We start from the raw sequence: 15,354 nt of genomic DNA on the forward strand, positions 1-15,354 counted from the left end.
TCTCAGACGGTTTCGAACAGTTTGCTCACTCAGTCTACCCCTAAACAGTTCATTTCTGGTTGATGTAGCCGTCAAAAATCGGTTACGGAGGTGACGTAAGACAATCTGACGATCCTCTGCATGTGACGTCACACGTGGTCGACCTGGCTGTAGACGTGTCTGTAAATCATAAACAGTCCGTCAACTACAACCCATCGTCCTTGCGACTTCAGCTACGGACATTCCTGTCTGCAACATGCCGATGGCACGTTCACCTTGCACATTTGAAAGGCGGGGCATGACAAATGGCCTCAAAGACTTTTGTTTTCTTGTGTTTTTCAATGACTGCCAACAAGTATGGCTGAAAACATGTGCGGTATTATGGCCAAGTGACCAGTTGCATGTGAAAAACCACTTTTGCCACTATAGTGCAGTGCACATGATTTTGATTGATTCACCTGCATAAAAACAGGTGTTATCTGAAGACAATACGTGGCCATTACTGTTTAAATACACAATAAGGACCCACAATGATAACTGGTCAAAATATTAAAAGTTTAGGATTGTGAAGTTTTTAATTTGGTTCAGTATATATTCTGGAAGCATTTTTGACTGAATCCTAAACATTGTCCAAGGTGTCTTTGGTTTCATGCAGTTCATGGGTGTACGTGAAGGTCTGGTGGTGCAAGTCACTGATTTTTCCGTCACCATTGCTAGGAACATGGTTGCAGTCTTGTCACAAGGTTTCTTGTTCAGTGGATCAGACGGTGACATTTTGATAGTTGCATGCCAACGTACCCCAACGGCATAATATCAGTCATGCTGCACCGTGGTATGACCAGTCGCCAGGTGACTGGCAAAGTTAGCAAGTCTTATCTCATCCAAGAGATACTGATACCAGAGTTGGATCTGTAGATTTCAAATTAAGTATTCCATGTGTGGAAAGTTTTGCCAATTTACCAACGGTTAATGTACCTTGTGGTGCTATATTGTGTTTTTCTAAAAGATCCAAATCTGCATTGCACTTTATATGCAAAGTGCATGCGTCATGATTGATGAATCGATTCCTAAGACACCTGCTTTCAAATATGAGTACTTGTATTTTAGAGTGTGCATCAATACATCGACTTGGAGACCAGTAAAGACCTATGTCTTCAATTGCGTTCTTGGATGGCGGGAAACAAATCTGGACCTTCAATGCCAACATAATAAGTACATAGAAAGTTGAATGATTAAATTATAAGTACAAATTTGATGGCAAGTGTCTAATTTTAGGAAGCGTACCATGTTGCAGTTTTGTGGGCTTACAACTGATGTTCATTGTGGCAGGGTTGTTAAGATTCCCAATTCAGAAAAAAACATCACTATCAGGAAAACACTATGGAACAGCTTGTCGCTCTTAGCAGCAACAAGCCAGTATCAAGACCATTTATGGACAACAGTTTCTCCAGCTATCCAAGAACAAGCCACTTGCATCAACTGTATGACCACATCATCAACGACAATCAGGTTGACCAACACTCATAAACATACCACAAAAACAGGCTGATTTAAATATTTAGACATTTAATACAGTTTTGTAAATAAAATATACATAACATTCATGCTAAAGCATGAAGATTTGGAAAGATCGTCACCAAATAACCCACAAATAACAATGAAAGTTAACGGACTGATGGTACTGACTAAAGGGACCAAATAAGCTGTCTGAATGGCAGTTCCATGTCAAAATTCACATCATTTGTGGATCCAAAGGTAAGGATTGCATCTCAGGTAGCAGTTTTTGCGTTCATGTTGCCGTCACATGTCAAAATCGCTGTCTTGTTCCCATAACACCAGTCGTTACCAAAGAAGTTCATTCATGATTGAGCTATGTCATCCTGATGCTCTGGATGATCTGGAAAACAGCTGAAACACAAATAGCACACTTAAAATGGATACCTTTCATATCAGAAGATAAATGATATACAGCAAGTACCCTTTAAAAAAAGAATGTACAAGGTGATCTATTAAAAATAGGTTTCCTCTGACCCCCAATGCTATTTTTGACACTCTGACTTTTTGGTCACCATGTATGGCAAAAATGGGTAAAATACTGGTACACAAATAACTAAAAGCTTATCTATAGCTCTGACGCTATCCCACAATGCAGACATCACGAGTTAGTAGTACTTGTGTAGTGAGGTTCATTTGGGAACATACCCCACCATTATGAATGTTAAAAATTAAGGTTTGGGGGTTATAATTTTAATCTAAGGAGCTGGACCACCTTAATCTGTGATAACTATTAGGATGACCACTAACTTTCATTGTTAATTATGAACACCATGCTACTCTGACAAGGAACTTTCATAGAACTGTGGCAAGATATGTTTAGACCAAAAATGCAAACATGTGTTTACATCATCTGTTTCTGTAAGACAATCTAAATCAAAATGTGGTAACTACCATATGATAAGACTACTTTAACATTTTTAAGATAAGGGACAACATACAGTGTTACCATGATTATATAATAAAACAGACATGAATTTAGATAAAACATATCTCTAATTTTCAAGGTAGTGAAAACTATCACATAAAAGACAGATTATGACATACCGATAGAGAGAGTTGGAAGAACCCACCATTTGAACAATCTTACAGTTAGATCACAAACCAGTTTTAAATTGTCCTGTAAGGTTCGATATGTTCTAAAAGGGAACATGACAGCTACATCAGGTGTGCAGGCTAGCAGCCACGAACAGTTACTAGCCCTATGGTCACTAATGGAACTAGTCTTTATTTTCTAATACAAACTGTTTATATTTTTGCAGAGGTCTCATTTTCTAACAAAGCATGTTTATATCGGTCGATCGTAAATAAACTTAATGTACAAAAGTTTAACGTCAGTAAGGCTAGGCCTATTCGACAGATATAAGCTACACAGATCGATCATAATAGACAAAGATATGTAAAGCTTTAAAAGATATGAACTGCTTCACTTCTTAAAGGACAAATCCTCTGAAATGACGCACAGCAAAACAATATTTGGATATAAGTGATTGAACATATGTTTCGAGAAGTCGTGCTTATTAGTCACTTCCATATCTCTTTTTTAAAAACAGACGTTCAAACATACCTGATCCGCAGACGACAAAAATAAAGAGTCCCAATAACCAAGGCCCAACTGGGTATTTCTCTTCTGTGGGTTTCTGAAATTCACCAGAAAATATATGCATATATAGACGATTAAGACACAACACAGCTGACATTGACACCAAAACAACATCTGAAAAGCGACTTCATGAAACGGTTGACACGTAGACAAATTCATACCAAAGATTTAGGCACATTTCCTCTTGTTAAGACGTTCTTGCTGTGCTTCTCGTTGGCAAGTCGCATTCTCTGTTTACCAGCCATTATTATTTATACTTTTAAAAGAACGGTTTCCACCCTGTAATCCAACAACTACAACTGAAGACGACAACCCTTTCCACGTCGTTTTCGTCCCCTACTTTATGCAAAAGAGGCCGTTCCGCGTAGTAATATTTTGAATGTTATACTCGAATGAAAACAAAGCTCAAATAAAGATAAATAACTATCCAAATCCCGATAAAACAATATCTCAATGTGATTTAATTAGCAAATTAACTGATGAACGTGTTTTTGTACGTTACTGAAAATTTAATTAACGAAATTCTTATAAGCACTATACTTAGAAGGCGCATATATATGTACTCATGGCATTGTGATGAGGCTGATGTGACGTGTAACGAGAATACGCGAGAACTCACCGTTCAAGATGGCAGCGCCCTTAACACGTGAGTCCACGTTGGGCTGCAAAATATGTTTTCTTCGCAGAAATGTTTCACTTGGATGAACAATTGGAATGGACGTTTTGAAATAAATTGCAATTAATGGGGATGCTGAAACACATTTCATGATTTTCCTTATGAAAATGATACCCATGTGCCGTACGTTGTCATAGGCCTTGAAAAGAATACAATGTTGACATAAATAAAACAATTTACTCCTGACATAACAGCCAGTGAGTCGCAACATTTTGTAACATGAAAGGTCGCACGTTCAAACATGATATAGCCATTACAGGTTGCATAGATAACTAAGCCGGCTGTTTTGGTGTAAATGCTTCGGAGTCTATTCATGATTCTGTTCACCCAGTGTCAGTGATTGATGAATTCAGTGTACTTACAATTTACGTCACTAAACAATATGTATTATGCTCACACAAACACACGATTTGGTACATGTACTGGCAAATCAAGCAACAGGATTTCTACATTAAGCATCATTTTCAGAATAAAATAGTTGTAGTTTTGTTAAACACTTAGATGCCAACATTGCATTTGTAGAAAAATACACTAGTGAATCCATCTCAATTTGAACGATCTAGTCTAATAGCCAAGTTTAAAAACCACACTCCAAATGTACAAATTGACTGCCCTCAGACTTGTGCGAAATGTTGACGTTGAAGGTGCTATTGAGAAAAGTTGTGGTCAGGATCAAATTTCTGATAATGGTGATATTCAATATTGTATGAGCAGGTTGTCAGTGTTAGGCCTATACTATTTGTTATATGATTATTAATTTTTGAAGGTGTTACATTTGAGACCCTTATCCACAATATTCCAGCGTCATACTATTGTCTTTAATTTATTAAGACATTTCCTGTCTTTGCCTTTGATGTCATCAGAGAAAACATGATAATCTTTTAATAAACTTTTTATTGTTTTTAAGTTTCAGAATTCTAGAGTTACAGAAATGTGGAAACTGTTTCATATCAATGATATATGAATATATGTCAAAATTATTAACAGATCAAACTGTGCTTTAAATTCCTTGTGTACAGCTGTAGCCATGGGTAGGCATTAGACAGATGGTTGATGGTCTTTATTCATTTAAAAAGCCTCAATTTTGCCCACAGTGTTGTCACTTTATGTAGTATACAGGTCGTGCAATCACTGATGCCTTAGCTACTAACCTTGGACTAACACGACAATGTATAAGGCTACTGGTTCTTTATTTGTTAATTGCGCTGCAGTGTTAAGATGACAAGGTAGACACAATTTTATGGATAACAACTTCTTTAATAATGTAAAAAGCGACGTTTCGGTATAGATCCTTATACCATTGTCAAGCATGTATCTATACTGAAATGTCGCTTTTTACAGTATTAAAGAAGTTGTTATCAATAAAATTGTGTCTACCTTGTCACCCCTCAACTTCTAAGTAATGCCTATCAAACAAGTTAGTGTTAAGATGTCCAAAGCTGAACCTTTTTCATATATTTTGATCCAGTTAGATTACAGAAACATCAAGTATTGATCAACCCTATGTCAGTGAAATTGTTGTCAAGCACCTGATAACAAATTTGTCAAAATATGGTAAATACATGCAGCATATATTCAGCTGAGGATCTATAGAGGCCAAAAAGACATTTGAACATCTTATTATTGCATCATGCATGTAAACTCTTTGTGTTTTTGTAACAAGACTGACTGCTTGTCGTTGAAGTAGAAATTAAAGTAATTTTAAAATAATTTTTGAAAACAAATTCATCTCTGAATATTTGACTGTGAATAATAAACATAATCAGGCTTCTTTTAATTTCCCCTTTCAGTACGAGGGTCTGAAGGAATATGGATGACTTATGGGCCACCAAACTTGGGCTCTGCTCCAGCTTTCAGTGGGTGAGTGTACATGCACAATACCAGGAAGTTATGGGGCAACTTGGAGAACTCTTTTTGTGTTGTTCTGTAAAACCAAATGAGTATGCAAAATGAAGAGCTGACCTTACCTACAAAACGGGGACCTGCCTCCAATGTCTAGTGCATATAGCGTCTGCCCGGAAAGCGGAAGTTTAGGTGGTTTGTTCCATGTCCGCATCATACCAAAAGATTTATTAATTTGTACTTGTTGTTACCCTGCCTGGTACTTGGCATTATGGGGATAAAACAGGGACTGATGGGCTTGGGGTCTAGTACAAGGAGCCCCACCACCACACCACACAATACCACACCACACACTGACACTATTTCACCCTCACCCACCTTGTCTATGTACATATAATGATTTACAGGAAACTATGTTTATAACAAACACGCTTATAACGAACTGACAGATATAATAAACTTATTTTTTAGTCCCGGCCATTTGTTGTACATATGCTGTTTATAGGTTTACAACGACCTACGGCAAGTACAAACTAAAATCAGTGGTCCCTTTGAGTTGGTTACAACCATTGTGTACTGTACAATTGTCACATAGTATAGTCTAGAGTGATGCATGAATGTTGTTTAATGTCCCAGTCAGTAATGTCACAGCAGCCTGAAAATAGTGGCTGAAATCATGATCAATAATCCAGACTCCATGTCATCAAGTCACCATGTCATCGAGTCACCATATCATCAAGTCACCTCGTCATTGAGTCAACTTGTCATGGAGTCACCATATCATTGAGTTACCTTGTCATGGAGTCACCACATCATCTAGTCACCTTGTCATGGAGTCACCAGATCATTGAGTCAACTTGTCATGGAGTCGCCTTGTCATGGAGTCACCTTGTCATGGAGTCACCTTGTCATGGATTCACCTCGTCATGGAGTCACCACATCATTGTGTCACCACAGATTGTGTCACCTTGTCATGGAGTCACCACATCATTGAGTCACCTTGTCATGGAGTCACCACATCACTGAGTCACCACATCATGGAGTCACCTTGTCATGGAGTCACCTCATCATTGTGTCACCTTGTCATGGAGTCACCTTATCATGGAGTCACCTTGTCATGGAGTCACCACATCATTGTGTCACCACATTATTGTGTCACCTTGTCATGGAGTCACCTTGTTATTGAGTCACTTTGTCATGGAGTCACCTCGTCATGGAGTCACCACATCACTGAGTCACCACATCATGGAGTCACCTTGTCATGGAGTCACCTCATCATTGTGTCACCTTGTCATGGAGTCACCTCATCATGGAGTCACCTTGTCATGGAGTCACCACATCATTGTGTCACCACATTATTGTGTCACCTTGTCATGGAGTCACCTTGTTATTGAGTCACTTTGTCATGGAGTCACCTCGTCATGGAGTCACCACATCATTGAGTCACCACATTATTGTGTCACCTTGTCATGGAGTCACCTTGTCATTGAGTCACCTTGTCATGGAGTCACCTCGTCATGGAGTCACCTCGTTATGTAGTCACCTTGTCATGGAGTTACCACATCATTGAGTCACCACATCATTGTGTCACCTTGTCATGGAGTCACCTCGTCATGGAGTCACCTCGTTATGTAGTCACCTTGTCATGGAGTCACCACATCATTGAGTCACCACATCATTGTGTCACCTTCTCATGGAGTCACCTTGTCATGGAGTCACCTCGTCATGGAGTCACCTTGTCATGGAGTCACCTTGTCATGGAGTCACCTCGTCATTGAGTCATCACATCATTGTGTCACCTTGTCAATGAGTCACCTTGTCATGGAGTCACCTTGTCATGGAGTCACCTCGTCATTGAGTCATCACATCATTGTGTCACCTTGTCAATGAGTCACCTTGTCATGGAGTCACCTTGTCATGGAGTCACCTTGTCATGGAGTCACCTTGTCATGGAGTCACCTTATCATTGAGTCACCTTGTCATGGAGTCACCACATCATGGAGTCACCTTGTCATGGAGTCACCTCATCATGGAGTCACCTTGTCATTGAGTCACCTTGTCATGGAGTCACCACATCACTGAGTCACCACATCATTGAGTCACCACATCATTGAGTCATCACATCATTGTGTCACCTTGTCAATGAGTCACCTCGTCATGGAGTTACCTTGTCATGGAGTCACCTTGTCATGGAGTCACCTCGTCATGGAGTCACCACATCATTGAGTCAACACATCATTGTGTCACCTGGTCATTGAGTCACCATGTCATGGAGTCACCTTGTCATGGAGTCACATTGTCATTGTGTCACCTTGTCATGGAGTCACCTCGTCATGGAGTCACCACATCATTGAGTCAACACATCATTGTGTCACCTGGTCATTGAGTCACCATGTCATGGAGTCACCTCATCACTGAATATATTATGGCACTGTCTTCTGTATTTTCATAAAATCTAAGACAATACTCCAAGTCTGTGAACTGGTTGTGTTCACTCTTCATCAAAGACAACTGAATAAGTTGATGTTGAAGACCTAATGGCTGTTGTGTTTCCTTTAGAAGTGCTACTGTACATGCTGTATGGAAATAACTGTCAACTCTTGATTTCAGAGATCAGTCCAAGACATGCCGAGCGATGACCTTCAGCTTGGATGGCTCCCAGTTTGCTTGGTGTACTGCAGAAAGGTTGGTTACTTTCTGTTACCCAGTGCTGTGCATTACCATCACTCCCATGTTACCCTGTGTTACATCACTCCCATGTTACCCAGTGTTACATCACTCCCATGTTACCCAGTGTTACATCACTCCCATGTTACCCAGTGTTACATCACTCCCATGTTACCCAGTGTTACCATCACTCCCATGTTACCTTGTGTTACTATCACTCCCATGTTACCCTGTGTTACATCACCCCCATGTTACCCTGTGTTACATCGCTCCCATGTTACCCAGTGTTACATCACTCCCATGTTAGCCAGTGTTACATCACTCCCATGTTACCCAGTGTTACATCACTCCCATGTTAGCCAGTGTTACATCACTCCCATGTTAGCCAGTGTTACATCACTCCCATGTTACCCAGTGTTACATCACTCCCATGTTACCCAGTGTTACATCACCCCCATGTTACCCTGTGTTACATCGCTCCCATGTTACCCAGTGTTACATCACCCCCATGTTACCCAGTTTTACATCACTCCCATGTTACCCAGTGTTACATCACTCCCATGTTACCCAGTGTTACCATCACTCCCATGTTACCCAGTGTTACATCACTCCCATGTTTCGCCGCGAATAGCTGCAAAATTGCTGATGCGGCGTTAAGCAATATTCACTCACTCACTCCCATGTTACCCCATGTTACCATCACTCCCATGTTACCCTGTGTTAAATCACTCCCATGTTACTCAGTGTTACATCACTCCCATGTTACCCAGTGTTACATCACTCCAATGTTACCCCGTGTTACCATCACTCCCATGTTACCCAGTGTTACCATCACTCCCATGTTACCCAGTGTTACATCACTCCCATGCTACCCTGTGTTACATCACTCCCATGTTACCCTGTGTTACCATCACTCCCATGTTACCCTGTGTTACATCAATCCCATGTTACCCAGTGTTACCATCACTCCCATGTTACCCAGTGTTACATCACTCCCATGTTACCCCGTGTTACCATCACTCCCATGTTACCCTGTGTTACATCACTCCCATGTTACCCAGTGTTACCATCACTCCCATGTTACCCCGTGTTACTATCACTCCCATGTTACCCAGTGTTACATCACTCCCATGTTACCCAGTGTTACATCACTCCCATGTTACCCAGTGTTACATCACTCCCATGTTACCCAGTGTTACTTCACTCCAATGTTACCCAGTGTTACATCACTCCCATGTTACCCAGTGTTACCATCACTCCCATGTTACCCAGTGTTACATCACTCCCATGTTACCCTGTGTTACATCACTCCCATGTTACCCAGTGTTACCATCACTCCCATGTTACGCCGTGTTACTATCACTCCCATGTTACCCAGTTTTACATCACTCCCATGTTACCCAGTGTTACATCACTCCCGTGTTACCCAGTGTTACATCACTCCAGTGTTACCCAGTGTTACATCACTCCCATGTTACCCTGTGTTACATCACTCCCATGTTACCCAGTGTTACATCACTCCCATGTTACCCAGTGTTACCATCACTCCCATGTTACCCAGTGTTACCATCACTCCCATGTTACCCAGTGTTACATCACTCCCATGTTACCCAGTGTTACATCACTCCCATGTTACCCAGTGTTACCATCACTCCCATGTTACCCAGTGTTACCATCACTCCCATGTTACCCAGTGTTACATCACTCCCATGTTACCCTGTGTTACATCACTCCCATGTTACCCAGTGTTACCATCACTCCCATGTTACGCCGTGTTACTATCACTCCCATGTTACCCAGTTTTACATCACTCCCATGTTACCCAGTGTTACATCACTCCCATGTTACCCAGTGTTACATCACTCCAGTGTTACCCAGTGTTACATCACTCCCATGTTACCCTGTGTTACATCACTCCCATGTTACCCCGTGTAATCATCACTCCCATGCTACCCAGTGCTATGTGTTACCATTATCTAACTATCAAACTTTCATTGGTAATTTATTAATAGATTATCATTTAGACATTAGGTCAGAATAACAGTTCTGATTGCAATCTGTTGTATTTGAGGTGTGGTGAAGTACACCTTCACTGTGGTGGTTGACGGAGACATGCAAAGAACTGTAAACACTTTGCCGAAGACTGCCATCATCCGTTGCTAAATAAACATGAAATGTTTTCAGCATCTACATTGTGGAGACAGCGAGTGATCGACTTATGCAGAAGATTGACACCCCGAAGGTGGTTCAACTCCAACTGTCTCCCCAAGGCAACATAGTGGCTGCCTGGAAACACTACTCAGGTTTGTACACTGACATTACACTCTGAATCTCACTGCTTCATATAGCTTGACTTGAAACTTCTTGCAGCTTATGAGGGCTCCCAAGTTGACCCTTCGTGACCTGTCCTAAGACTGGAATATTTACAGGTTGTTTTAATAATGCTGAAATACTGCTGCCTGTGGCGTTAAAACAGGATTCACACTATCAGATGGCTAGTTAGCATTCAACACACTAAGTGTGATATGACATCTGTTAAATGTTCTGCACACCATGACTGAAATGTCATGTCTGATGAATGTTTGGCACCAACTGAGTGAAGTGTGATATCCGTTGAATGTTCAGCATACACTGAATGTGGTGTGGTGTAAAAAAATACTCACTCACTCACTCACTCAGGTCGCTGAGTGTGGTGTCTGTGAATTTTCAGCTGACTGAGTGGTGTCTGGTGAATGTTCAGGTCACTGAGTGTAGTGTCTGGTGAATGTTCAGGTCACTGAGTGTGGTGTCTGGTGAATGTTCAGGTCACTGAGTGTGGTGTCTGGTGAATATTGAGCTGACTGAGTGGTGTCTGGTGAATGTTCAGGTCACTGGTTGTGGTGTCTGGTGAATGTTGAGCTGACTGAGTGGTGTCTGGTGAATGTTCAGGTCACAGAGTGTGGTGTCTGGTGATTGTTGAGGTCACTGAGTGTGGTGTCTGGTGAATATTGAGCTGACTGAGTGGTGTCTGGTGAATGTTCAGGTCACTGAGTGGTGTCTGGTGAATGTTCAGGTCACTGAGTGTGGTGTCTGGTGAATATTGAACTGACTGAGTGGTGTCTGGTGAATGTTCAGGTCACTGAGTGTGGTGTCTGGTGAATATTGAGTTGACTGAGTGTGGTGTCTGATGAATGTTCAGGTCACTGGTTGTGGTGTCTGGTGAATATTGAGCTGACTGAGTGGTGTCTGGTGAATGTTCAGGTCACTGAGTGTGGTGTCTGGTGAATATTGAGCTGACTGAGTGTGGTGTCTGATGAATGTTCAGGTCACTGAGTGTGGTGTCTGGTGAATGTTCAGGTCACTGAGTGTGGTGTCTGGTGAATATTGAGCTGACTGAGTGTGGTGTCTGGTGAATGTTGAGCTGACTGAGTGGTGTCTGGTGAATGTTAAGGTCACTGAGTGTGGTGTCTGGTGAATGTTCAGGTCACTGAGTGTGGTGTGTGGTGAATGTTCAGGTCACTGAGTGTGGTGTCTGGTGAATGTTCAGGTCACTGAGTGTGGTGTCTGGTGAATGTTCAGGTCACTGAGTGTGGTGTCTGGTGAATGTTGAGCTGACTGAGTGGTGTCTGGTGAATGTTCAGGTCACTGAGTGTGGTGTCTGGTGAATGTTGAGGTCACTGAGTGTGGTGTCTGGTGAATGTTGAGGTCACTGAGTGTGGTGTCTGGTGAATGTTGAGGTCACTGAGTGTGGTGTCTGGTGAATGTTGAGGTCACTGAGTGTGGTGTCTGGTGAATGTTGAGCTGACTGAGTGGTGTCTGGTGAATGTTCAGGTCACTGAGTGTGGTGTGTGGTGAATGTTCAGGTCACTGAGTGTGGTGTCTGGTGAATGTTGAGGTCACTGAGTGTGGTGTCTGGTGAATGTTCAGGTCACTGAGTGTGGTGTTTGATGAATGTTCAGGTCACTGAGTGTGGTGTCTGGTGAATGTTGAGGTCACTGAGTGTGGTGTCTGGTGAATGTTCAGGTCACTGAGTGTGGTGTCTGGTGAATGTTGAGGTCACTGAGTGTGGTGTCTGGTGAATGTTCAGGTCACTGAGTGTGGTGTTTGATGAATGTTCAGGTCACTGAGTGTGGTGTCTGGTGAATGTTCAGGTCACTGAGTGTGGTGTCTGGTGAATGTTCAGGTCACTGAGTGTGGTGTCTGGTGAATGTTGAGATGACTGAGTGTGGTGTGTGGTGAATGTTCAGTGCACACCTTGAGTGTCAATGGTGCAATGTGTTTCAGTGGACCCAGAGACAAAGCAGGGTTCACCCAACCTGTTGCTGTACAACACCAAGACAGGAGAGTGTGTGAAGGAGTTCAACCAGAAGAAACAGACCAACTGGCAAGTCACTTCATGCTAGTACCTCTACCTAGACGCCCTCTACATGTATGGTCCCATGTTTTTGTTGCCGAGTGATGTTTCGCTGTGTTGCAGGTGCCTTATGTTATTGTTGCTGAGGGGAGCAGGGGTGGCCAATTCGTCTTCGGCACGCCAGAAACCTATGTTTGTGGGTTCCAATCCCGGTTTGCCCTGATTATGTTTCTAGGTTTGTCAGCACCATACCCGTGCTCGTTGGGTTCACCAAAGTGGTAAACGTCAAAGACCTGCATCACTTGGGGCTTTCCTCCAACATTAAGCTGACATGCAGTGATATAACTGGAATACTGTTAAAAGCGGCGTTAAACCCAACTCACTCACTATTGTTGCTGAGTGATGTATCACTGTGTTGCAAGTGCCCCATGATATTGTTGCTGAGTGATGTATCAGTGTGTTGCAGGTGCCCCATGTTATTGTTGCTGAGTGATGTATCACTGTGTTGCAGGCGCCTCATGTTATTTTTCTGAGTGATGTATCAGTGCATTGCAGGTGCCCCATGTTATTGTTGCTGAGTGATGTATCAGTGTGTTGCAGGTGCCCCATGTTATTGTTGCTGAGTGATGTATCAGTGCGTTGCAGGTGTCCCATGTTATTGTTGCTGAGTGATGTATCAGTGCGTTGCAGGTGTCCCATGTTATTGTTGCTGAGTGATGTATCAGTGTGTTGCAGGTGCCCCATGTTATTGTTGCTGAGTGATGTATCACTGTGTTGCAGGTGTCCCATGTTATTGTTGCTGAGTGATGTATCAGTGTGTTGCAGGTGCCTCATGTTATTGTTGCTGAGTGATGTATCAGTGTGTTGCATGTGCCTCATGTTATTGTTGCTGAGTGATGTATCAGTGGGTTGCAGGTGCCTCATGTTATTGTTGCTGAGTGATGTATCAGTGTGTTTCAGGTGCTTCATGTTATTGTTGCTGAGTGATGTATCGCTGCTACAGGCGCCTCATGTTATTGTTGCTGAGTGATGTATCAGTGTGTTGCAGGTGTCCCATGTTATTGTTGCTGAGTGATGTATCACTGTGTTGCAGGTGTCCCATGTTATTGTTGCTGAGTGATGTATCGCTGCTACAGGCGCCTCATGTTATTGCTGCTGAGTGATGTATCACTGTGTTGCAAGTGCCCCATGATATTGTTGCTGAGTGATGTATCAGTGTGTTGCAGGTGCCCCACTTTATTGTTGCTGAGTGATGTATCAGTGTGTTGCAGGTGCCTTATGTTATTGTTGCTGAGTGATGTATCAGTGTGTTGCAGGTGCCCCATGTTATTGTTGCTGAGTGATGTATCAGTGTGTTGCAGGTGCCCCATGTTATTGTTGCTGAGTGATGTATCAGTGTGTTGCAGGTACCCCATGTTATTGTTGCTGAGTGATGTATCAGTGTGTTGCAGGTGCCTCATGTTATTGTTGCTGAGTGATGTATCAGTGTGTTGCAGGTGCCCCATGTTATTGTTGCTGAATGATGTATCACTGTGTTGCAGGTGCCCCATGTTATTGTTGCTGAGTGATGTATCACTGTGTTGCAGGTGCCCCATGTTATTGTTGCTGAGTGATGTATCAGTGTGTTGCAGGTGTCCCATGTTATTGTTGCTGAGTGATGTATCAGTGTGTTGCAGGTGCCCCATGTTATTGTTGCTGAGTGATGTATCAGTGTGTTGCAGGTGCCCCATGTTATTGTTGCTGAGTGATGTATCAGTGTGTTGCAGGTGCCCCATGTTATTGTTGCTGAGTGATGTATCAGTGTGTTGCAGGTGCCTCATGTTATTGTTGCTGAGTGATATATCAGTGTGTTGCAGGTGCCCCATGTTATTGTTGCTGAGTGATGTATCAGTGTGTTGCAGGTGTCCCATGTTATTGTTGCTGAGTGATGTATCAGTGTGTTGCAGGTGCCCCATGTTATTGTTGCTGAGTGATGTATCAGTGTGTTGCAGGTGCCCCATGTTATTGTTGCTGAGTGATGTATCACTGTGTTGCAGGTGTCCCATGTTATTGTTGCTGAGTGATGTATCAGTGTGTTGCAGGTGCCCCATGTTATTGTTGCTGAGTGATGTATCAGTGTGTTGCAGGTGCCCCATGTTATTGTTGCTGAGTGATGTATCAGTGTGTTGCAGGTGCCCCATGTTATTGTTGCTGAGTGATGTATCAGTGTGTTGCAGGTGCCCCATGTTATTGTTGCTGAGTGATGTATCACTGTGTTGCAGGTGCCCCCAGTGGAGTCAGGATGAAGGGATATGTTGCCGTAATGTCAACAATGAACTGCACTTCTTTGAACATAATGATTTTGGTCAGTTTTCACTAGTCACCTAAAGTTATTTTTCATAATATTTTTCTCAACTGCTTTAGATCACTCTCGAATCATTGGATTCTGAAGCCTATTTGGTAGCAACATGTGAAATGCATAGCCTACTGACTAATGAATGATAACAGTCTTGTGGGTGATGTTTGTGATGTGGATGTGGTGCAGGTCTCATGTAACACAACTCCTCTGTGCCTAGGACGTGTTTATCTCAGCCTTCATCTCAGGTGAAGAGATCTGTTTGTTACAGGCCTATTGTCTTATATCTACAGCTTTCAGTTTAATCCAGTATATATCGTTATTTGGACACACAATTAAGATTAATGTCCACTTTACTTAATGCA

General features: G+C 42.3%; 1 protein-coding gene across 3 annotated transcripts in view; it reads left to right on the top strand.

The window, feature by feature from the left end:
• Positions 1 to 3,729: 3,729 nt before the first annotated feature.
• Positions 3,730 to 15,354, top strand: part of LOC139447520 (eukaryotic translation initiation factor 2A-like) — a 45,549-nt gene continuing 33,924 nt past the window's right edge. For all 3 annotated transcript variants that reach the window (XM_071228924.1, XM_071228926.1, XM_071228927.1), the window contains exons 1-6: positions 3,730 to 3,782; positions 5,603 to 5,672; positions 8,265 to 8,339; positions 10,506 to 10,624; positions 12,585 to 12,684; positions 14,916 to 14,998. In XM_071228924.1, coding sequence (XP_071085025.1) covers positions 3,764 to 3,782; positions 5,603 to 5,672; positions 8,265 to 8,339; positions 10,506 to 10,624; positions 12,585 to 12,684; positions 14,916 to 14,998 — 466 coding nt within the window. In that variant the 5' untranslated portion in view covers positions 3,730 to 3,763. The remainder of the gene's footprint in view (positions 3,783 to 5,602; positions 5,673 to 8,264; positions 8,340 to 10,505; positions 10,625 to 12,584; positions 12,685 to 14,915; positions 14,999 to 15,354) is intronic.

Source organism: Haliotis cracherodii, unplaced genomic scaffold (assembly GCF_022045235.1).
Source record: "Haliotis cracherodii isolate W230 unplaced genomic scaffold, xgHalCrac1.p SCAF_7, whole genome shotgun sequence".
Taxonomy (NCBI): Eukaryota; Metazoa; Mollusca; class Gastropoda; order Lepetellida; family Haliotidae; genus Haliotis; species Haliotis cracherodii.